Source organism: Onychomys torridus, chromosome 20 (genome assembly GCF_903995425.1).
Source record: "Onychomys torridus chromosome 20, mOncTor1.1, whole genome shotgun sequence".
NCBI lineage: Eukaryota > Metazoa > Chordata > Mammalia > Rodentia > Cricetidae > Onychomys > Onychomys torridus.
The window spans coordinates 17,732,378-17,758,506 of NC_050462.1; the positions used below are offsets into that span (position 1 = coordinate 17,732,378).

Consider the following 26,129-nt stretch of genomic DNA (forward strand, 5'->3'; position numbering starts at 1 on the left):
TGGTCTGCTAACAGAAAAGCATTCTAAACTAGTCTACTGCTTGTGTCTAGGTTTGCTGTTTAAAGATTTATTCCCGTCCTGGATTCTTGCATACTTCACAATCCTTTAAAACCTCAGTAAGTCAACAGTCTAGCTATAGAGATATAATGTCTGTTTCTGCAACACCAGAAATGAATAGCAATTATTACCAGAGAGGTAGAAAGCAACACTGAAAATATTGATTATGTTTAAGATCTGAGGTAGTACAGCCACATATTTTCTTGGATATAAATAAATGTGCCTGTCAATATATTCAAAGCAAATGAAACTTTCTGAAGAGGTGCCTTGCCTGTGAGGTGAGGATGGGGGTTGATTCTCATTTTAATGGTAAGCAGAGTAAAGAGACTAGTTAAGTATGCCCCAGTGATCTCAATGCATATAGCTTTTTTCCTGTTGCTGTTTATTTTACCAGGAAAAGAAAAAAAAAGAAAAACAAAACAAAACAAAATTTGAGTTTTATAGTAGCTCTTGTTTACGGACAAATGTTACTTTTATTGCTTTGCTTTTAATTATTTCTATTGTTACTGAAGTTTTGAATTCAACAAATACTGGGGAATTTAAATTTTGTTCTGTATTTACAGATCCTTTTGCTACTTAAGTGTTAAGTTTTAGCTTTGAAACGACCACCAAAAGTATAAACGTGTTTATACAAAAGTGAATCTGGACAATACGGCTAATTAAATAGGGGAAGCAAGTATTACTTTTGATGAGAGATTTCTAAACTACAGCAAATGTGAAAGAGTGCCATTGCAAATATTTGAGAGTAACAGTTTCCGTGAGATGTAAAGAGTGTGTCGCCTCTGTTACAGTCTCCTGTCTTTGTATAAGAACAACTTCTTTCTGCTGTTCTATTTGCTATTTATCACACACACACACACACACACACACACACACACACACACAAAAACAAAAACCAAAAACCAAAAAACAAAAACAAAAAAAACCAAAGAAACACTAAAGAAATCATGAGAACCCTTGGCAAATATTAATGGCTCTAACATGCTGGATCTTTGAGTATTCTAAAAGAAATTATAACAGAATATCATGGGAAATTTTGAATAAAATTTACAGACATGCTTTTCTTCTCTAGGATAATGGAGTTAACACACACACACACACACACAAGGAGAGAGAGAGAGAGAGAGAGAGAGAGAGAGAGAGAGAGAAAGAGAAGAATAAATAGCTGAGGTGGTGTGCAGTCTAACTGTATCAGCTTTAATCTAAGGGAAGATTGTGCAGAGAATTTGCACTGTTTTAACAAGGGTAAACAAACATAAATGATGAGTAGTCCTCTGAGCCAGTGCTCAACATTTCCTTTTTTGGGTTGTTAGAGAAGCCACCAGGCATTTCTGCTCTGGTGAATGGATTATCAAGAGACATCTGCACTAACTCTTTCCCCTTTATTAAAGCTGAGATTACTTTGATTCATTTTCTTTTCTCCTAAAATTATGACAAGGCATTAAATATGCAAGGCCAGCAAACGTGTGGTAAACCATAAACATTGCATTTTAATGTGAAACAGTTAGGAGGCCTCTCCTTTACAGCAATCCAAGAAAACTTCTTGCCAAAACAATAACCTCCCTTTAAGAGAGACTCAGGAATTCAGTGGGAATGGGCTTCTGGAGAACACTTGGTATTGAACTCAGGGCAGTTGAGTGAATCACAATCTTTATGAGCTTTATAACTGAAAATCACAGTCCTGTATGTTGTGTGCTGTTTTAGACACACTCCAGTATTAAAAGTGAACTAAGAATGAAAGGGGAATTTTTTAAATGACAAATCATTTGTTTCTTTCCTAGTGGATCTGGCTAAAGTTTCTAGGATATGCATTCTGTATCTCTTCAAAGATGCTGTTTTCTTTTGTTATTTGGTAATGATGATGGCAAAGTGTGACTCAAACATTTTATTTGTATTTGCAGAGATGCAGCTGTACAAGAGTAAATGTATATTTCTAAGTTGAGATCATGAATCTAAAAGTAACACCCGCAATATGCTTGGGGATTGCTTATAGAGCTGCAGAGGGATATTAAGCCATACCATCTCAAAAATAGACTGCTTGATCTCCATCTAAGCAAATGTACTTTGTTATTTAGACTGGTCATTTGGAGTTATTTGATTTATATCCAAATAACTTGACACTTGGTGTAAATACACACTTTGTGTTTTAAAGCATCAGACCTATTTGGTTTCTTGGAACAAATAGAATACACTGTATTGTTAATAAACTGATGTTCAGCTGAGTCATTTGTGTTCAAAATATTGTGCAAGGCATGGGTACAGAACAAGGAATAATAAGGCACGCCCTGAGAGAGAACATCCGCTAACGTGGGGACAGAATGAACACACAAAACACATTATAATATGTGATAAGTTCATTAAAAGAGGTCAGAGCCGTGTGCTCAGGATCACAGAAGAGGCAAAGAGCAGGACCCTGCTTGGAAGAGTCAGGACATACAGGAGGGAACCCCAGAATCTCACATAATCTCTAAAGTTCTTCGGAAGATAGGTAAGCAAAATGGCAAGGGGGTCTGAGTGTCAGGGTTGAAGTCTATTCTTGAGAGAGAGAGAGAAGGTGCAGAGAAATGTAGCTTTCAGTAAGTATCAACAGATCAGAGAACACGATTGTCGTGGACAAGTCATAAGATGTCAACCAATGGTGACAGTAGAACTGGGTAAGGTGAAGCTGAAGTTTTAGACAATGATGGTCTGGAATAAAAGAAATGTTCAGGACAGAAATGAGTAGGAGTCTATTACAATACTTAAGGAGATGGTGAGGGACCCTAGACCAAGGAAAACTCAGGAGGATATGGAGATGAACATGACTTGACGAGGTGTCTCTGGTACAATGTGGAGACGTCTCACTGTGTAGGCAGAGACTTATTTGATTGTGGTATGGCACCATCGAGTGAGCATGGAAAATACCAAGATGATTTCTCAGTCAAAAGCAACGGGCCAGTGATGTGCCACCTCCTCAGTCAAAAGCAACGGGCCAGTGATGTGCCACCTCATCATAATTCAGGCCCCAAGATGAGACGAGCAGTTTAGTCCTGTTTCGATTGCTACTAGGAAGCAAATGATTTACACGTGCTTGTAATCACCTTTACCACCTTTCAAAGACTTTTTGAATGCCTGACTTCTGCATAACAAAGTGTTATTTTCTCTATACTCACTCTGCTATGAGCTATTATGTAAGAAATACTACATGAATTAAGTGGCAAGCTCACTCCTGAACCTTTTGCTTTGTTCCAGGCTGTTCCAAATACATGAGATAATCATGAAGGCGACGCTCATCCTACTCCTTCTGGCACACGTCTCTTGGGCTGGACCATTTGAACAGAGAGGCTTATTCGACTTCATGCTGGAAGATGAGGCTTCCGGCGCGGCAGAAACGGAAGATTCTGGTCTTCCTCCTGATCTACCACACCTGGAGCCCCTGGGACCTGTGTGTCCCTTCCGCTGCCAATGCCATCTTCGAGTGGTCCAGTGTTCCGATCTGGGTAAGTGAGTCAGGCCATCCTCAGGCATCTTCTTTCTTCATGGCAGTGGATTCTCAGAGCGTTTGGTATTTTCAGGATTTATCTCTGTGATTCCAGAAGCAAGAGGCAGCGCCACCTAACGAGGAGTAAGGGAAGCAGTCAAGGACAGAGAGAAGGAGCACTGAGTGAAGCTAGGATTCCTTTTGCTTTTTCTCCACATGGCATCCCTTCCCCATCCCCAGGCCCTTCTTAAGTCAGTTCCATCAACTCTGCAATTTGCAATGAATCACATAAAAATGAAGTCTTTCTGACTTTAACAGACCTCCTTTTGCAAAGTAAAAGTAAAATGTCTACCAATGTTACCATCTTGTAGTCTGTTTCTAGGGTTGTTTTTTTTTGTTATTGTTGTTTTTGATTTTTCAATTCATGATTTGTTTTCTTCAGATGTTAGATGTTAGGAAAGTCCCTTTACTCTTTACAGGGTCCAGGCACCAAAGATTAAACATTACTCACTTGCCAAATATGCAGTTATCAGAAGCAAAACGAGTTGGATTGTGCAACAGAAATTTATCTTCCAGATACATAAATATTCCCTTTATCCTCTGGTCTTGGTTTTCTTCTTACCTTTGGAAGTTTATAGCCCACATGATTATGGTCTTTAGAAAATTTCAAAAGAAATAACTACAACTACACTACAATGTAAATATCCGATATAATCTTGGCGAATGAAACTCTAGCCTAAGACATGAAAGACAACCGACTTATCCTTTTAAAAGTTAAAAAAGTGGCCTGGAATTCCAAGAACCACATGCTTAGAAGATAAATCTTCAGAAAGTTTGAAGGCTCAGCAGTTGGGCTAAAGGTCAATGGACTTGGTTCCCATGGCAGCTGCTTTTCCTTTCTTCTCCTTTGCTTGTATATTTTCTTAGGGTAAAGGGAAGAAATGACCATGGGACTACCCTTTTGCTATGTGTCTTTCCTCATGGAAGGAATAGCACAACAAAACAAAGTGATTCTTTGAGAAGCTCCATATTTATTCTGGGCAATTTGGTAGCCATATTTTGCCAAGAAATGGCCTCTAATATTAAGCAAAGGAATGCACTAACAAAGGAGCTCAGAAAAACATAAAATGATTCAACATCAGTAACCGAGAAACATTTATCTCAGTCTTCTTCAGTGATCACACAAACTGTACCTCACTTTAAAACTCCAGTGAGAGTGTATACAGATGCTTCACGAAGGCTACAGCTAGTTCATTGATCCATTCCTTTATCTGGTATATTACACCCTAAGATGGATCAGTCGCATTTTAGGGGTGGGAATGTGAATTCTTATCAGTTTCCATGGCTAAAGTTTCCATGGGATTATACTTGGAGGAGTTTTTAACAAGGCAGAGGAGGTACAATGTCCAATCTTTAGTCAATATTACCTATATACTATAGAGTATGAGCAGACATTTTCAATTTAAATGCTTGACTCCATGTTTTCCACTGAGGGTTATTTATGCTGATGTTAAACAACATTGATTCTTAAACTGTCCATTCAGAGACAAGAGATTAAAATTGAGAGACTAAAGCCCTGTCATTTGTCTTTGAGGTGATGTAAATGCTTCTGGAAGATGCATGGAATGTCTGGCTCTAGTTCTCATTACAGGGTACTATCACTATGTTCTTATCTAAGGCACAGAAGCCTGAGAAAGTAAACATGAAGTGGCCATAGATAGTGGCCAAATTCTTTTGCAGATTCTGTTGCAATTCAGTTTTTGAGCTGAACCAGAAGCTCGTGTGAGAACCACAGCTTCTCTTTTATCTTTATCAGATAAAGAACATTTTATTGAAAAATCAAGCAGCCAATGTAGTCTTAACTAATTAAGAAGCCCAGTTGTTATTTTAAAAACAGTAAACAGGAAGCACAACTTGTTCCTTTTATATTTACTCTTAATAAATATATGATTTTGTAAAATGTGGATACACTAAGGGTACCATGTAATATTTTGGTACAAATATGCACTGAGTGAATTGTTAAGTCTGTTAAACATACCCGTCTTCTCAAACATTTATTGCTACATCATGAAAAAGACTTTTCCAAATCCTTTGCTCTAGCATTCTGAAATATATAGTACATTGTAGCTATCTAGAGTTGCATGACTGTGGGACCTCCTGTGAAACATCCTTCTCTAACTGAACTTAGTAACCCTGGATCATCAGACTTTCCCCAGCAACCCATTCTGCCCAGCTCCTGGTCATCACCATTCTACCCCCACCTTTTGTAAGATCAGCTTGCTTATATTCCACACATGAGTGAGATCATTCAATACCTGTCTTTCTATTCCTTGTTTGTTTCACTGAACATAACTCTCTCCAATTCCATTCATGTTGCAAAAGACAGGATTTCACATTTTTTAATGAGCAGTAGTCCCTTGTATATGTGCATCACAATTTTTCTAACTATCACTTAATGCATACTAGAAATAGTATTGTAACAAATTACAAAGCTTTGGCCCAGAAAATGGAACAAAGGAGGTGACGGACAGCCTCCACAATGGAAAAACATAACTGCTAGCTATACAACTGTCATGTTTCTCTTTCTAGAACATAGAAAGAACTCCAAAAATCCACTACCAAGAAAGTAAACAAAACCGAGACTAAATATATTGGTTCTGAGGTTGTGCCTAGAAAGCCAGTCTCAGGTGCTCCAGACAGCTCCTGCTCAGAAACCATAGCAGCACAGACACCTATTCATAAGACTGAGTCTCGGGTAATCCAGTCCAGACTAGACTTCTATGACCTTTAGTCCTGTTAATATTTGGTTACAAATGAATGAGAGACCCTCATTGAGAGCAAACTTTCTGATACCTTGCCAGATTTCTTGTTTGAGATCATAAACCAACTGAAAATGTTTAAAAGCTGCCATGCTTGAGGGACATTCATCAATGGTAGAAGCTACATTTTTAAAATGAGCAATGGAGCTAAATACACATTTCTCAGAAGTGACCCATAAATACATGAAAAAAAAATTCTAAAGATCACTCCTTACCAGGGAGATGCTAATCGAAACTATATCACCCAATGGCAGTAATAGTGACTTACTTTATCGAGAATACTAAGACTATCCAAGGCTTAGGAGGGTGTCCAAAAGGGGAGCCCTTGAACTCCCTTTTTGGGAAAGAATTAAGAAGGAGTATAGCCCTTATGGAAGGCAGTATGGAGGGTCCTCAAAGAAATAAAAGTATCACCGCACTTTCACGGCCAGTCCTACTCCCGGCCACGAGCTGGAGAGGCGCCTTTATACCCAGGTTCACTGTCGCCCCATACAGGGCCACACAACACACACAGAGACAGAGCAGCTAACCAAAAGTATGGAGGTGGCGTTAGCTCATTCTTTCCCGAACTTTGAAAGCTGTCTAATTTGGATCTTCAGCAGATGCTCTGTTTTGTGTACATGGTATCTTGGAGGAGGATAATTTCTCCTGCTTATGGACTCTGGTTCAGCTATTCATGTTGGCGTCAGGGGTCACCAAGGGATATGATTTCGTAATAACTTTCATCTCACTTACAATATATGAGACCTGAAAAGTGACATATACACAATCATTGTCTTATGTCTAGTTTTTTTTTTTAATTAAGCACATAATAAATGGTTTTTGAAAGGTAATTCAATACCTTTAAAATCATTTAGAAATGGAAAGTTTTGTTTATAGATACCCAGCCTTGAACTCAAACCTGCTTTGCCTCCTCCTGTATGTAATGATATTTTCAGAAGCTTGTTTCTCATTTAATGAATGGATATGCATTTTATTTTGCTAGACAGGAACCCAAAATTATATAAACATTCTTACAATAGTAACTTTCATATTTAGGATACTATCTCATAGATAAACAGAAATTGATTGTCTCATATGTACATGGCTCATGAAGTTATACAAAATCAGGTGTGCTGGTAAAACCCTATATTCCCAGCTACCCAGGAAACTGATGAAGGAGGGTTTGGATTTTTTTTTTTTTTTTTGAGACAGAATTTTACTGTGTAGCTTTGCAGCCTGTCCTGGACTCACTCTGTAGATCAGGCTGGCCTGGAACTCATGAGATCCACCTGCCTCTACCTCCTGAGTGCTGTGATTGAAGGCATGTACCACCACCTGGCCAGAGGATTTGCAATTTTAAGGCCTGTTTAGTTTTGGGCTACAGAGAAAGATGGGTTATGGGGACATCAGTGGTCATCCTAGGCAAATAGGGAGATATCAAAATAAATGGTAAAGATATTATGTTCCCCTGACATATTACCTGCTTTTATAAACACTGAGGATTAGCTTTAGTTCAAACTGACAGTGTTCAGCCATCAAATTGAACCTTAGCTCTAAGATATTTCCATCTCAGTGTTTCAAATGAGAACAGAGAGGTTCAAGTGTGTTAACTTGTGGTTCAGTCATCTCTAATTCATGGCTGGATTAATTTTAATCCAAATCATTCTAAAGCCAAAAGTGGTTTTAAAATATCTTGTATTTTACTGACTTATAAAAGACTGGAGTCTATCTTTGTCTCTGTTAAATAGGATGAAGTTGATTAGGGTCAGATTTGGGGGGTGTTTTATCATTTTGGGGGAAACGTGCTAACTGAACTGAAGGCTTCCTACCCACACATGGACCTATGTAGATAAACTCTGAAGGTCCTGCACTTCATGGAACAATAATGAACACAACACTGGTCTTTACTGACAAGAAGAACCAACTCAGGGCTAAGATGTTATATGAAAAACCTGTGTTTGACATACCTGCAAAATAGATTGTAATCTCCAGGATAACATTTATTAATAATCGTATTGTACAGAAGATTAAAAACAGAGAGACTAATGCTCTAATCACCAGCAAAACAATCAATCTAAATTCTTTCTTAATATACTAATAATAGTAATAAAAATTGAGACTGGCTCTACATGCTGATGGACAATCCATTTGTAGTACAGTTTACTGATTTCTCACAAAAATTCTGTGAAAGGTAGCATCTAAGTACACTTTTCAGGACACTGACAGCTTATGCAACTTGGTTTGTGGCCATAAAATGACCAAGATAAAAAACAGTTACTGAACTTGAAATCATAAGAATGAAATAATGTAAATAAATGTCTTTAAATATCCAAATTCTGTAAAATAACAGCTCCGAGGTCAAGACCACTTGCTCTTGAGGAAGACTAATATTTAATTCTCAACATTCACATTGTAGTTCACAACCATCTGTAGGTCTAATTTCAAAAGAGATCCAATGTTCACTTCAGACCTCCATCAACACCAGAAACACATGTAGTACAAGAACATACATGCAGGCAAAACATCCACATACATACAAATCAAATCAATAAACTTTAAATATTTTTAATCAGATGAAAGTCTTTTTTTAATCTATGTAAGAGCTTCAATAGTCTCAAGAAATTACACTAATTACTATATTCCTCATCTTTCAAGTAACTTTGAGGTAAATTCCAGATATTTCATAAAATACATATCAAATAAATATATTTTGGTAATATATAATGAAATGAATAATGAAAACTAGATAAATTATTCACAACTAGTTAACATCTAAAATTAGCAATCTTTCAATGTGTATATTTCCAATGATTCTATGAATAGTAAAATATTTATTTCACATCTAATTGACGTTTATTGTAGTCCAAATGTAGTAGACACATTGAACAGTTCTGGGAGAGCTTTGTATCAACAGTGATTGATTCAAGGTCTTGCATGTGTTAAAACACATACTCTTTCACTGAGCTATGAACTGGGGCCACTCTCCATTTTTAAAAGTAACTCTTAAGTCTTCATTAAAATGAAGTTCCATGAATTTTCCTTTGTGTTCCTTCTAAGACATTTCCAGAAAAGGTTGAGGTTTTTTTTATTGATTCCAAACGTATTACACTATCCTTACTCATTTCAAGTGAATGTTTAGATCCAATGATCAAATTGAAGATGAAGTGTTTGTGTTGGTTTTTGTCAGTATCTGTCTATGAATGCATATGTGTTTCTCCATCTAGCAGGTTGCAGTTTATACTTCTCCAAGAGAAATATGTACCATGCAAATAAGTTATTACCCCTTAGCCAGGGTTATGTAAGACAGAGAGAACAAACAATCTTCTTCAGCTACAGATGTGACTAAAGATGGCTTAAAAATACATCACAGTCAAAGAAAAGAGAGCCATTCATAGGTGGAAACAATGGACATGACAGAATTGATAGAGTCATTTGATAACTGAAAATTGGGACCAAAATGAATATTCCTCTAATCAGATTTGTCATAATACATTGGAATAAAAAGCAAACCTTGATGAAAATAGGATCTGTAGAGATTTTATGATGCAATGTGGCAGACAAAATTTCAAGACTATACTGATGAACTTTTCAGTGTAGTACCACAAGGTAGCTTGGTGGTTTTATTTGTTGTGTCAGAAATAAACCTGTATAGAGCCAGAACAACTTCATAATGGAAAACAAAAGAAATAAACAAAAACAACAACAAAAACATTTCTCTGTTTACTCTAAATTTGCAGGTGAGCAGGCAAAGATTCTAAAAAGATAAGAATGCATGCATTAGTTTGTGGTCTGTAAGGAGTTTGAGCTCAAGGGATTACTGTTTGAGGGTGTGATGTGGATGTATATTTATAGAGGAAGGAGGATGAGGAAGCTCTCAGTGGTACTAGAATAAGAGCAATGGCTGGGAGGAGATTCTCACAAAACATCCATGTTATGAACAAAAATGTATTTCTAGGGATGACTGTAGGTTCTCAGAGTGCAGAAATGGTCACATGTGTGACCGTATCAGAAATTTCTGGAGTGAGAAACTGGAGCATCTTGGTTATTGGTCTAGTTTAGCTCTGAGCTACCTTGGAGATTTTCTTCTCTGGTCTTGTTTCTTCCTTTAGAAAAAAAAAGAGGATTCAATTAGGTTATAAGTTGCCTGCCCCCCTTTTTGTTTCTGGAACAAATAATATTTTCTTTGGACAAGGTCTCACTATTTAGCACTGGCTGGCCTGGATCTTGATATGTAGACCAACCAGCTTGTCCTTGAACTCAGAGATCCCCCTGTTTCTGCCTCCAAGTTTTGGGATTAAGTGTAGCCACCATGAAGCCCAGCCAAATAAATATATATTTTTTCTTTTTAAATTAAAAAAACCCTATCACTTCATACATTTAAAACAAAGCTTAAAAAGATAACACAATCTTTCAGCAGATATCAATTCAGTTTTATGAGGAGGTATATTTAAAAGCAAGTAATAAAATAAAAGCAGAGAATGGTCTCAGAATTGTGTGTGTGTGTGTGTGTGTGTGTGTGTGTGTGTGTGTGTGTGTGTGTGTGTGTGTATGTATGTATGTGTGCATGCATGTGTGTATGTTGGTGTGTGTATGTGAACTTATATCAAAAGTAGTTAGATTAGCTTATTTACTTTTCTTATTTTAATGTAGTCTGCTAAAAACTTCATCACAGAGTATACATGAAAACACAGCCCAGCTGACATTCTAAGACCTCATATTTTGGGTAATTTCACTATTATACTTTTCCTAGATCTTTGAATACGCCAATTAACTGTATGCTTCTTCATCTAGACGTGAAATGTATAGAATTTGGAGGGATTCTGATATGGGAACAATTTTTTTTCCTTGTAAGTACAGATAAATTTGACACACAAATATCATATTTGATGCCTGGAGGATTGTCTTTTAGCCACGCCCTTAACTAGAATTTTGTTCATGCCAGTCAGCCCTTTCTGAAAGTCACTTGGTGAAAGATGCCACGTGCTTTAAGTTTCAACTTGTATCAAAAGCATTCACAGACAGTTTGACATGTTGTCAGCACATTGCTGTGAAGGGAATAGTAGATCACAGCTTTGACTAAAATAATCTCTAAAGCTATCTAGGTCAAAGTAATAATGATAAAAACTGAGGGGCATCAAATGGGTATGAGTCCATCAGTAATTCAGAGCAGATACATAAACATTATGATTTTTCTCACTAAAATGGACTTCCAAGAGATAATCTGCAGATATCACAAGTCTGAGGAGGTATTTTTTTTTGTTAAGAATTTTTAAAATTCATTTTACATACTAATCTATGATCCCTCAACTCCCTCCTCCTGTCCCTCCAGACTTACCCTCCCAAGCCATTCCCCATTCCCTCCTACAAGAAGATAAGGCCTCCCATGGAGAGGTACTTTTCATAAAGGCAGGTCCAAGCCCCTCCCCCTGCCTCAAGGCTGTACGAGGTGTCCCATCATAGGTAGTGGGCTCGAAAAAGGCAGCTCATGCACCAAGGATGGATTATGATCCCACTACCAGGGCGCCCGTTAAGCAGATCAAGCTATACAATTATCTTACCATGCACAGGGCCTGGTCCAGTCCCATGCAGGCTCCACAGCTGTTGATCTAAATTTCATGACTTCCCACTAGTTTGGTTCACTGAAGGGGTATTTCTTATGCTAAGTCTTCAGCTATAAAGCATATAACTTAGGTCAAACAGTTTCTGCTATAAAGTTTAAGGGTGACAACATGAATCCAAGGATCACCCATTCAGAGATAGTGTTCTTTCCTTACACATGTGAGATTTCATGTCAACTTGACATTGTCCAAATGTTAAGACAGCCTCTAGAATTTTAGTTCACAATTATACAAAAGTAAGCATAGATGGAAATTAAATCCCTAACAGAAAACAAAAATTCAGTAATAATGAGACATGGCACTCTATTCCAAATGAAAGGAAATCATGTCTTTTCGTGGTTGGATCACACTAATTATCAAAGAGTTGGCAGAAGTCTACCTCCGCTAGTTGTATGCAATTAGCAAATTGACATTTCTGAAAACTGCGATGATTATGATTGCAGGGTACCCTCATGCATCCTCCTACAAGGTGGCTGTTTTGTAGTTTACTTCTCAGTGTTGAAAACACTTCAGTCTTACATTTCCATGGGAACTATGTCTGTAATGAATTCTATGTTTACAGAGCATATGATGACAGCTGAGTACCAACTGCATTTGATGCTGAACTTTATTAAGACACTGGTCATTGATATGAACACTATTTCCTCCCCTTGTCATTGGAGTGGTGGTCTGTGGACAAGATCAACAACAATAACAGCAAAAAAAAAGGACCTCAGAAATAAGTGATTTTAAATTTATGTCAATATTAATGGAAGAAATGAGTTTTGAAATTTGATTGCCATGTGGTATCTGAGTCCATGCTCATTAAAAACTCAGAACTGGAGCACTCTCTGCCCAACATAGTAGTTATTATATTTTGTTGTGATCTTAGTTTTAATTGAAAACTGCAGTGAGTTATATTTTTCATGAATTTTGTTTCCAAGTCTGTTGCTCCAATTGTACATCCAGCCTCTAGTAAATGAAACCAAGAATTGTCAAATGAGTCTGAGATCATTAGTACTTCAAATTGTATAATGATGGGGAACTTGTCTATGTGAGAATAGAATTTCCACGGTATTTTATTTTTTTTGCAAATAAGGTATGTCTGTGTGTGTGTGTGTGTGTGTGTGTGTGTGTGTGTGTGTGTGTTTAGGCAGGGGCATGCATATATACATACCAGTTTATATGAATTTGTACTGTATGTATCTCAGTGTCCATGAATCCAAAAGAAGACATTGGATTCCCTGAAGCTGGAATTTGCAGACTGTTGTGATTGCTTGATATAGGTGGTAAGAAGCAAACCTAGATCCCCTGAAAAAGTAGTACACACTCTTAAACACTCAGCCATCTCTCTGGACTCAAATATCTAGTTTTTATTTTGCATCCTATACTCCCCAAAATGGAAATAAAAAATTTAACAAAACAGGTTAAATGACATGTGAAACATATTTTTTAAGACCAAGGACCACTTGGTTGTTAAGTGTCTATATTAATATATTGAAAATCTATATTCCAAAACAAAAGCTTTGAAAAATTAATTTCACAGTACATATACCACCAAATTTACTATAATGTATACTACTATACCATAGATCTATTGGTTATAAAATGGCTATTAAAACTGATATCATCATGGCATTCTAATTAAAATGAAAAGAATTGTTCTCCCTAAAGCTTAAGTACATTTTCATTGGACAAACAAGAACTTGGTTACAAGTTCAACTAGCTAAGTTTAAATGTAAATCTGGGTCGATGTTGGATTATAAAAAGGTGAAGGAAACTTGGCTGGAGCACTCTATTGATAAGGTTTTTGTATGGGTAGTACAGGTTTATAATGTGCTCCTATCAAATATTTACAAAACATTTCTTAAGGTGCAACATGTAGTGAGTGACTTGAGCAACATACTAAAAGAAACACAATTTTCCTTCATGCCAAAAAACAATTCAATTTTACAGGAAATATTTTCAGTTTATGACTAAGAAAAAAAATTTATGACTTGGTTAGGAACCATTTTCAACTATAATATATGTGTGTGTGTGTGTGTGTGTGTGTGTGTGTCAGAGGAAAATGTGTTACAGTCAGATCTATCAGTGAAACTTTAATTTCCTTGTAAATGCACACTTTGTAAGTTGGAAGCAGTTTTAATTCCAGCACTTAGTAGCCTGAGGCAGGAGGATTGCAAATGTAGGGCAGCCTACAAAGTGAAGTATTGTCTCAAAAAATTAAAACAACAACAACAACAACAACAAAAAACTTTTGTGATTCTGTCACTGGGAATTCTTTCACTTAGAGTATGTATTCCTGTTTCTTTTATACTAGGTTTGGATAAAGTGCCCAAGGACCTTCCTCCTGACACAACATTGCTAGACCTGCAGAACAACAAAATCACTGAGATCAAAGATGGTGACTTTAAGAGCCTGAAGAATCTGCATGTAAGAACCATTTTATCTTTTCCTTGGTTATATGATCAGGCTTGCGTTGTCTTTTCCAAACAAACCTACAGTAAGACCCAAACTAGAGGAGGTAATAAAATAGCACACAGGTGTGTGTTTATCAGATTCTCTTCCTGGTGAATGGTAAGTAAGCAGAAGATGCTTAGCAGCCACTAGAATTGAAAAACCACTACTGTTTCTACATATAATCCCCATCTTCAGTACTTACAGTACTTCAGATTATACCTTAATCTCTATCCACGTTTTCATGACTAAATATATGTCTTGCCTCAAATAGACTGCATTTCAGTCAGAATATAACACAAAACACCTTGACATCAGTGTTATTTTATGCTCTCATTCCTTTAGTGTTCTGTGATTCATTCTCTAACGAGGCATGAATAACCTCTGATGTTTTCTTGGGACCACTGGAGTAAGAAAGAATCATCCACATGTTTAGTAACTGTATATCTACATATATATGTATTTATTACTTTCTACTTTAGATTGTTCAAGTTTGTGTGTGTGTGTGTGTGTGTGTGTGTGTGTGTGTGTGTGTGTTCATTTACCTCTATGCTACTTTAGTAACCAATATGATCGTCAAGAATGTGTCAGAAAAGGGAAGACACTTTCAAATAGGTTTCATGAGAACATTTCACAGAAGCCTTGTTTGTACAGCAGCTGGGAAACAATAAGGGTCTGTGAAGCATTCGAATCTGAAGAACATAGGAGGTGTAAGAACTATGGGGCATGACACCAGAAATCCTCACCCCTGACTTCTCATAATTGTCTGTATTGCAGAATCTTCTTATAGGATTGTAAAACCACTAAGCCGAGGCAGAGGTCACTTTCCACAGTCACACGGTAGTACCCAAAACAGCAAAGAATGAATATCATTGTAGTAGAGAGTGTGTCATGATTAACTCAGTTTCAAGCTTCTTGAGGCCAACCTTTGTAAGGTCATCTACAGAGGCCACAGGAGTCACTTGTTATCAGTATTTCAGTCTGACTCCTGTGGGGTAAGTATGATTCCTCTCAAAATATCAGTGTATACTTAATATATGTAAGCCAGTCACCAACGGCTGAAGTATATTGCACTGTGAAAATCTCAGTCCCCGTCCTCCACTGTAGAGCAGCTCTTGAAGTACTAGGTATGATCCTTGACAAGCAAATCAAGATGGCCTTAATGAACAAGAGAGGGGCAGTCATGAGTAGAAGGAATATGACTGCTGTGTCCTCAACACAATTGCTAGAGATGTCTATGTCTACATTGAATAGAAGGTGACCTAACATATTTGAGAGGCCTCAGTGAGGAAAAGAGATTACAATTACTTCTGTCAATAATGAGACAACAAAATTGTCCTAGTGGGAAGAAACTTAATGGAAGCATATTCTCAGTCAACATTAAAATTGAATTTAAAGAGAATTCCCAGAAAATAGAACTTTTAGTGATATGGCCCCAACTGTAATAGTAGTTCATATTTTATTTTAACAATGAATGTTATAGTAACATAATTATGAGGCCTAGAACATTTAATTCTCATGTATTTATTTATTATACTCATTGTCAAACTGAGAAAATGTATAATAAAATAGGAAACATATGATAAATACAGATATAATATGCACTATCCAGCTGTTACATATTAGAATAGGTATTGTAGATATAAAAACAATAATGAATGTAAAGTAGAATAAACTGGTCTGAAAACATTATAGAGTTAATATAGTCAGGAAGAGACTTAGTAGTGAATTATTTGACAGCCAAGATGACTGTAGCCATAAATATTCATGAGACAATATACTAGATTTGTGAAAGAATTCAAATATTTTTCTCAAACCATAAATTCAATGTTGATGATGCTAACTAATGTGTAAATTGAAAGAGTTAAAAATAAGATTCTAGGATGCAACAATATAAAAAAACTCCATCAAATAGATAAAATAGTATTACATATGAAAATAAATTCAGCTTGTCAATATGTTCCAACATAAACAATATCTAAGTAACAAGTATTAAGAGAAAAATCAGATTCCACTGTATGCCAAATTAACAGGCAGTTTAGAGAAAAATGTGACATAATAGCTTTAAAGGATTAGCTCAGTGTAGAAAAGCAAAGAACCATGAGAGCTTACTGCCTAAGAGAAAACTAAAGTCATAGAAAATGAACAACTGACAATAAGAAGACATGCAACCTGAGCATAAGTTACAGGCTTCCATGCTGGAGGAAGGACCTGAGCAGGAGCCAGGAGCCCTACAGCTCTTCTCTGCTAAGGTGAGCCTGAACCACTGCCCAGCTCATGGCTTTCATCTGGAGGCTTTGCCACAGAGTTGATGGCAAAACCGGCAGTATTTGTCTGTCCAAGTTATTGCTAAAAGTATTCTATTAAAGTGAAGATAAAGACCAAGCATCATTCCAATGTATTGAAACACTTTAAAATATGAATTTTCTTTCACAAATTTTATCCCTACTCTACGTTTTTTTTTAGGGATGTCCTTACAATAGCTACAACTTCTTAGGCATAGAAATACAATCTGGGTAATTTTGGGAAGTTCTTTACAGAGAGACATCCAGTTTCTGAAAGACTGAAGGTTTCTGCTACAGGTAACAGAAATTATTTCTTTCCATAAGCTTCCTTCTGGAAAGTTGGCGACACAGCCATCATCTTGGCAAGCCTTTTTTTCTACTTCAAAGTGTCCATCGGAAGAAGAGGAGAGTTCTTCAGAGCCTGTCATCATGCAGTGGATGCCAAGCGGCTCTTTTTCTCTCAGCCTTTTATTCTCAGTTTCTCCCTTCCTTGTTATTATGCAAAGAGACATTATAATTTTGGTTGGGAAAATTGTACCGCATGACAAGGAAGGGAAGAAACAAAAGCTTAGTAAGGATTAAAATAGAAAAGGTTTAAGGGGAAAACAGAAGTCCTTTATTCCCCAGTAGTCATCTGCATTTACAACTCTGTGGGTTATCACATGAGTAGTTTTAAAGACCATATACATCTATAGGTGAATATGTATCCATATCCTTTATGTAATAATAGAGCCACGTTTGATACACTCCTTTGAAACTACAACTTAATAAGCATAGTAAGGAATGGGTTTAAAAGTAAAAATAAAACAAAAAAATCAGCCATTGATAACAAATATCTGGCTAGCACTTGTGGTGCTGTGGTTGTAGTTTTCAAATTTAGAAGGCTTTATTTTAATCCTTCTGGATGTTCACACAGTAATCCCCCTTCTCTATGGATAAGGAAATAGGCTGAGAGAGGTTGGTTGCTTTTTCATAGTCAAACAACACATAAGAGCCAGACCATGAGTACAGAAGTTCAGGAGCACTGTGTGTGAGCATGAGCACTAGGTATTGCTTATAAACGTGTGAAGGACTCTAATTAGACTCTCAGAACAATACCTGGGACAGTGGAACCCCTACATGAACATCTTTTGAGAAAAATGCATACAATATTAAAAGTCATATTTCAACATCCAACAGTGTAAAACAGATTTTTTTGGATTGTATTTTATACATGTAACAATATCAAGATTTCATTACTGTCCTCTGTGGCTGGCATTTAGGAATTGTTGTTTCATCTTAAATTAAGGTTCTGCAATCTTGAGTATCTGCAAATTCTGCAATTTGTCTAATTCTGTGTTCTTCTAGCTCAAGCCTTCACTTATTTTTTTCTTTAAAAAATAACAGCCCGGCAGTGGTGGCACACGCCATTAATCCCAGCACTCAGGAGGCAGAGACAGGCAGACCTTTGTGAGTTCGAGGCCAGCCTGGTCTACCAAGGGAGAGAAACCCTGTCTGGAAAAACCAAAACAAAAAACAACAACCAAAAAAACCAAACAAACAAAAACACTTTTATTTAAGTAATTATATAATATATTTTCATTATGTTCTTTACCCTCCAACAACTCCTCCCAGATCCTCTCTGTATTCCTCCCACCCAACTTTGTATTCTCTCTCTCTCTCTCTCTCTCTCTCTCTCTCTCTCTCTCTCTCTCAAATCAAACAAATGATCAAACAAAAAAAGCAACGACAAATAAAAATACATAAACGGAAACAACAACAACAATATAACAAAAGACAGGGAGTGCATTTTGTGGTGGCCAGTGACTCCTGGGCGTGGGGTCTGGTCTGGAATGTGATTGATACAGCCAGTAACCCTCCAATGAACAAAACTGATTTCCGCTTTCCCAGCAGATCTCATCTATAAATAGCTCTGTAGTTAGGGAGGGGACTTTGTCGTCTCCACTACTTTCTCTCAGTTCTGGAATTTTGTCTTGTTTGAAACTGTGCGGGTCTTGTGAGTACTGTCACAGTCTCTCTGAGTTCATTTGTGAGAAAGTCCTGTTGTGTCTGGCATATGCTGTTTCCTTGGAGCCATCCAGCACCTATGGCTCTTACAAACTTTCTTCCTCTTCCACATAAACCCTTGAGTCTTGGCGGAGGGGTGTGGTTGATAAAGACATCCCAATTAGGGCTTAATGTTCTAAAATCTCTCACACTCTGCACGTTGTCCAATAGTTGGTCTCTCTTAATTACCATCTGCTACAAAAAGCGATTTCTCTGATTAAAGTTGAGCAAAGTTCTGGTCTATGGGTACAGCATTATGCCATTTGGAGTCATTGTATTGCTATTATATTTTAGCAGGATAATATTAGTAGGTTGTGGTGTTAGGTGTGGGTTCCTTCTTATAGAGTTTTCTAAAAGTGATTGGTTACTCTCAACATATATGTGACTGTTGCACCAATATATCTTGTAGGTAAGTCCTTGTAGATCACAGCATTTGTAGCTAAGGATTACATTTCTTCTCCAACAGCATGTATAAGACCTTCCAACACCATGAATGCTAGTCCGTAGGGGTGAAGTTTCTCATTGGGAACCAGTTCAATTTCCCCATGTCTGATGACATAAATAAGTGGTGTCTTCAGGAATAGGGCTTTACCATTGTGTAGGTTGACCTTTGCAATACCCTTCAATGTTTTTTGTTTGTTTGTTAGAGAGGGCATGGGGGTGAGTATCTATGAGACCCCTTTGGCTGAAGATTCAACAAGATGTAACTTATCCCTGACACAGAGAGTTTTACTTGGTAGTGTAAGATATCTTGTTGGGGCATTGTCTCTGCTATTGTATGGTGAGTCCATTCAAATTTCATATGTATGTATATATGATGTTGTTTGTCCTTACCCAAATTCCCTCCTTCACCCTTATCTCTTATCGCCCTCCCTACTTAAGTTTCTTAGTTAATTTCTACTTTCTCCCTTAAAATCCTATGTCCTATTTCCCCTTACTTGGGAGATTCCCTTCTTGTCCCTTACTACCTGCCTAAAGGTTACTCTGTTTTTATTTTAATTAAAACACACATATCTAAAGCATAAAGCTAGCATCCATATCTATGAGCAAACAAGTGAAATGTAGGTCTTTTGGAGTCTGTGTTACCCCAGACAAGATGATTATTTCTACATCCTTACCATTAATTTATCTGCAAACAATTTAATTCTCCTTAACAACTGAGTAATATTCCACTGGAAATACATATCATATTTTTATTATCCATTCATTAGTTGGTTGGCAGCTTGGCTTTTTTCAACTGCTGGCTGGCTATTGTAGAGCAGCAATGAATACAGATGAGCAAATATCTCTGAAGTGAGCTGTAGAGTCCTTTGGGTATATAACTGGATCGTGTTGTGGATCTATTGTCAGCTTTTTGAGGGGCCATAGCACCTTTTCTACAGTGGCTTTAGCAGTTTGTACTCTCACAATAAATGTTTCCCCTTCTCTAAATCCTTCCTACCTGTCATTTGTTTTTCATTCTGACTGGGGTAAGAAGAAGTCTCACCCAGTTTAAGTCTTTTAGTTTTCATTTTACTGATGGCTAAGAATGTTGAACATTTCTTCAAGTGTTTGTGTGTTTCATCATTTGAGAACATATCTCAAAGTTCCTTGAAGAACCCTATTTTTTGTTCAATTGTTTCTTGAGACAAGGTTTCTCGGCATAGCCCTGGCTGTCCTGGAATTTGCTCTGTAGACCAGGCTAGCCTAAAAATCAGAGATCTGCCTGCCTCTGCTTCCTAAGCAAGGGTACTAAAGGCATACCAGGCTCCAAACCCCATTTTTAATTGGGTTGTTTGTTTTCTTTATGTTCAGTATCTTTAGTTCATTGTGTATTCTATTATGTCTATTAGACTATAATATTATGATATTGCTCTCTCTGCTGTATAACTGGTAAGGATTTTTTCCCACATTGTGGTTTTCCACTTTGCTCACATGATAATATCCTTTGCTGTACAGAAGGTACTTAGTCTCATCAGGTACTATTTATTAATCGTGGACCTTAATGCCTCAATGGGACCTATTGGGCCCTGTTGGGGTTCTGTGAAAATACTCTTTGTGCCAATGATTTCAAGCTTATTCCCAATACTTCTTCTACATATTCAGGGTATCTGGTCTTATGTTGAGGTCTTTGGCCCATTTGGAGTTGAGTTTTGTGCAGGGTTGTGGATGTGGATTTATTTTCATTCTTCTACATGAAGCCATTCAGTTGACTAACACCATTTATTGAAGATGCTGTCTTTTCTCCCGTGTCTAATTTTGGCTTATTTGTTAAAAACCAGGTGTTTGTAGGTGTGTGGTATTGTTTGGGTCTTCAATTTTTTTCCATTAATGAATGTGTTTGCTTTTTATGCCAGTACCATGCTGTGTTTATTTAAATAGCTCTAAAATTCAACTGGAAATCTTGGATGGCAATACCTCCAACAGTTCTTTCCTTATTCAGGATTGTTCTGGCTACTGTGTTTTTTGTTTGTTTGTTTTTGTTTTTTGTTTGTTTGCTTGATTTTTGTTTTTTGTGGTTTTGTGTGTGTTTGTTTTCATATGAACTTTAAAATTGTTATTCAATTTCAGTGCAAGAATGGTGTTGGAATTTTGATAATGATTGCTTAGAATCTGAGGATTGCTTTGGGTAGAATGGCCATTTTAATAGCATCAATTTTAATAATTCATGAACACAAGAGATCTTTCAATATCTTCCCTTTCCAATGTCCTATACATATTTATTATACAAGTCTTTCATTACCTTGGTTTGAGATGTCCAAAAATATTTTTGAGTTATTGTGAAAGATATTGTTTCAGTGATTTCTTTCTCAGTATGTTTGTTATTTGTATATAGGGAGGCCCTTCATTTTTGTGTGCTAATTTTGTACTCTGCTACTTTGCTGAAAGTGTTTAGTTGCTGTAGAAGTTTCTTGATGGGGTCTGGATTGTCTTTTATACATAAAACCTTATCATCTGCAGATAAAGATACTTCTCTTCCTATTTGTATCCCATTAATCTTCTTCTTATGACTTTAGCTAAGATTTCAAGTTCTATGTTTAATAGGTATGAAAAGAGTGCGCATTCTTGTTCTATTCTTGATTTTAGTAGAAATTATTTGGGTTTCTATTCATTTACGAAGATGTTGGTTATGGGCTTATTGTAAATTGACTTCATTGTTTTGTATAAATTAATCTTCTATATTTTTACATTTTAAATTTGTCTAATAAGAGTTCAGATTTTTATGAGTACATAATAAAAATATGTACTTAGCTATCTTTACATTCTCTTTATTAAATTTTGTAATCAGGTTTTTTCCTCAGTCAGAGGTTTGATAATTAACATTTGAAAGCACCAAAATCACTTTGTTTTAAGGAAAACTTAAAATTAACATTTCAATTAGTTTAGATAAGCCTGCCAAAGACTGTCTTGAATACAGTTTCTTTTTCTTTAAATAACACAAATTGGACATTGTTTTCTTCTTTTCTTGTTTGGAGATGGGTGAGGTCACCAGGCTGAAGGTGCAGACTTTGGGGGACTGGGAAGTGAGTGTGATTAGGGTGCCTGATGTGAAATTCCCAAATAATAAATAATCAATAAAAATATTATGTTGGAAAAATTATCTGAACCCTTGGATTTTAGGTTTAAAAAAAAAAAAGACAGAGAACTGATTGCTCTTACATAGTCCAAAATGACCCCAAACACATTTACACACACTTTCATATATATTTTTGAAAGTATATCAATCATGATTATTGGTGCACATTTGTGTACCATGAATTTAAAACAGAAAAGCAAAAAATTAAATGGCCAAATTTTCTTTTCAGGAGCACCATAGATGGGGACTTTTTTCCCCCATTACTGTCTTAGAAATCACCTTTTATTTATAAAACATTAGTCAGCTCCAGCTCTTGATAGGGGGTACCACACTAGTAAAGTCTCAATATTTCAACCATTATATAAATCATTACTGACCCCAGCAACATTGTCTCTTTTCAAAATGGCTCCATAGAACTCCAATAGCTCAAAAGGGTCCAACCCTTTTCTGTCCCAGGGCAGACACCCCACATAGCTCAACAGTACTCCAAACTTGCTTGCCACAGCTTCCAAACTGACAAAGCCTGTCTTCCAAGTGGCATCACTGTTAGATGATGGACTTACTCTTTTATGACACTTGTCACTAAAGTCAAGCCCAGCTCCCTCCTAAATCTGACAGGCCCCTTCTACACAGGGCACAGCAGGAATAAAGTAAACCTAAGACAGAAGAGACCTAAGCATGACTCCCTGAAGCCTCCTACTGTATGGATGACAGCAGAGTCTTCTCTACCTAGAGTCACCTACTCTACCTATATTTGGATTCTCAGTTCTGGTGACAGTATAACCTAAGGCCACCTCATGACAGGCAGTGAAGCTGGACCTTATAAGCAGAAAGGCTGATGCTGAAGCTGGACCTTAGGCAGAAAGGCCGATGTTGAGATGAGATCTGTGGAATTGATGGTTTCTAGGAATCTGGTGTTATTCAGTGATTTCTTTAGCATCATTTATTTTAAAAAATTATAAGTATGTGTACACGTATATATCCACATGAGGTGATAATGTTTCGCATTTCTCCTGATTTCATGAATTTCTGTGCTAGACTCATGAGAAAAATGAATTGATTCCACAGATGTTTTATGTATATGCATGGACAATTTTGGATTTCAGGTAATGTGTTGTTCAATCTTTACAGACTTTGATTCTTGTCAACAACAAGATCAGCAAGATCAGCTCTGGGGCCTTCACACCTCTAGTGAAACTGGAAAGGCTTTATCTGTCTAAGAATCAGCTAAAGGAACTCCCCGACAAAATGCCCAAAACCCTCCAGGAGCTTCGCGCCCACGAGAACGAGATCAGCAAAGTGCGGAAAACCGTGTTCAACGGACTGAACCAGATGATTGTCATAGGTACAGATCTGATTATAGCTTGAGGACCAGGCCTTAGGGTTCATGAATGGATTTCAAGTAATCCTTAGCTGCAGAAAGGGGATGAAGTCAGAGACTTGTGTGTCTGAGGGTTGTGTGAACAGCCATTGCAGCTCCAGGAGAAAGGGGACATTCTCTGATGATCTGAGAACGTGAAGGGAGGACAGTACACTTGGTTATATGAGCAGGATGCAGGATGGACAGTGATTAAATCAGGGAGTTTTGGAGAAACCATTCTATAGCGGAAATCTTTTGGGTACTGTCAACGTGTAGGTTATTTCCTATCTAAAAATGTTTTATAAGGTTTTGGTGGGTAGGCGATTATTCAATGTGATTTTACCATTGGCTTGCAAAATGATAGATTTAAATTCTTTAGCAACATTTAGGAAATTTATAACATAAAGTATGATTTATTAACACCTACTTAGCAATTCTGGGGAAATTATATATAGTGACATGGCTATTCTTTTTCATAAATATTTTTTATTGTTTGATCCATTGATCAATTGATTGATTGATTGCTCCATTCATTCATTCATTCATACAGGGATCCATTGTATAGCCCAATCTGCTCTTGAATAGGGAGTGATCTTGCTACGGAAGCCCGAATGTTGGGGCCCAAGCCATCACACCAGTCTTTGTTTTAGTAGGACAAAGTTTCATTTCATTTTGATGTATCTCTAAAGAAAATAATCTTTCCTTCTATTTTTTAAAAAAATTTGTTTCTCAGTCAAGAAGTTATTAAAAACTAATATTATTTTTCTAGAATCTTCACTGAAGCAGACACAGATATCCTAAAATGTCCTCTAAGAGTATCTCACTTTTTGTCTTTGTAGAACTGGGCACCAACCCACTGAAAAGCTCTGGAATTGAAAGTGGAGCCTTCCAGGGAATGAAGAGGCTCTCGTACATCCGCATCGCAGACACCAATATCACTGCTATTCCTCAAGGTGATAGGAAATTCTCCAAAAATAGTTTGAGAAACCAAACTCCAACAGCTTTGACATTAAGAAAATGATTATGGAGATTTAAATTGGGATACATGTGGCAAATGTACCTATAGTGAACTCTCAATTCCTGGAAGTGGTTCTGTTGGGCTTACTGGACTTTTGGGTTATGCAAACACATGTAGACTTGTATAAAATCCCTTCTAAGAGGCTGGGTGGCTGTGGCACACACCTTTACTCCCAGCACTTGGGAGGCAGAGCCATGTGGATCTCTGTGAGTTCAAGGCCGGCCTGGTCTACAGAGTAAGATCCAGGACAGGCACCAAACTTGTGTACAGAGAAAGCCTGTCTCAAAAAATCAAAAAAATAAAAAAAAAAAAAAAATCCCTTCTAAGATGTAGCTTAAAGCACAGTAAGCTTGTATTCTGCATTTATGATTTCCTAAAGAAAAAAATACAGTTAATAAGAATGCATTAGTAATTTGTTTGAAAAAGTAAAGGAAAAGATTATACTCATACATGGCAGTGTCTCTGAAATTGAACCAAATTTTACTTTGATTTTCTAATCCTGCAGGGAATTCTTGTCACTGCAAAACCTTCCATTCATCCATTTCTCAATAAGGTGATCCAACTGCTGACTTAATCATGGTCATCATAAAGAATGTAGACTTCAGAATCTTTGCTTGGGTTCAAATTGTCATTAACTGGCTCAAGACTCAAATACTTAGGGTTGGGGTCTCAAAATTAAGAAGAACATATGGGTATAGATAAGGAGGGAAATAATATTGCCTTCTATTACTCTTTGTAAATGTGTTAAAGTTTTAGGGTTACATACACAGAGTACACCAGAGACATATAAGTGAGGAAGAGACACTGTTTCTTGTGTCAACCAGAGCCAGAACAATGAAGGTGATCATTGTCGTCACCGCTGCTTCTGCTGCCACTCCTGGTGAACCAGGAAAGGCAGCAAAACACCTAAAAGAGGTGCCCTGAACTTCACCTTCCTCCCTCCTCAAAGTTTAGTCTCACAAAGTCACTCCATATTTCCTGCCTATCCCTCACCCCTGCCCTCTTCAGCACGGGCGCCTTTCTCTGGAACTGGGTACTAGGTGCAAATTCTCGTCTACAGGGAACACTAGTTATTTTTAGATCATAGAAAGCTTTCTTACAACCCTTGCCTACACCAGTCTTCTTATACATAGGGTGGTCTTGGTGTCCTGCAAAATAACTATTGGGATAGATAGGTACATACATACATGCATTACATACATGCATACACATAGGTGTGTTAAATGATAGATTAATGAGTAAGACAGCTAACAAGATAAGCACATATTTATTTATAACTTAAAAAGTGTGTTTGCTTTGAGTCTCTAATTTCTTGCCTGCAACAAATGCTCTTTTTATATGAAGTACAGTGAAATTCAATATATATGTTCACATGTATTCAATTAATTATGGATCAAAAATACTTAAAAGATTTTTTTTCTTTTCCAGTGGCAAACTATTCTTGCCACAATTCCCAAAATGGTATAGTGTAACAATTATTCACTAGGCATTT

The 26,129-nt window shown here is 36.9% G+C and overlaps 1 protein-coding gene across 2 annotated transcripts in view; it reads left to right on the plus strand.

Moving 5' to 3' along the window:
- Positions 1 to 26,129, plus strand: part of Dcn (decorin) — a 37,351-nt gene that overhangs the window by 672 nt on the left and 10,550 nt on the right. The window contains exons 1-5 of one of the 2 annotated variants that reach the window (XM_036169836.1): positions 2,402 to 2,545; positions 3,289 to 3,536; positions 14,236 to 14,348; positions 23,391 to 23,604; positions 24,459 to 24,572. In XM_036169836.1, the coding sequence (XP_036025729.1) occupies positions 3,314 to 3,536; positions 14,236 to 14,348; positions 23,391 to 23,604; positions 24,459 to 24,572 (664 nt within the window). In that variant the 5' untranslated portion in view covers positions 2,402 to 2,545; positions 3,289 to 3,313. Of the gene's footprint in view, positions 1 to 2,401; positions 2,546 to 3,288; positions 3,537 to 14,235; positions 14,349 to 23,390; positions 23,605 to 24,458; positions 24,573 to 26,129 lie in introns of those variants that run through there. The other variant, XM_036169835.1, reaches the window with a different exon arrangement.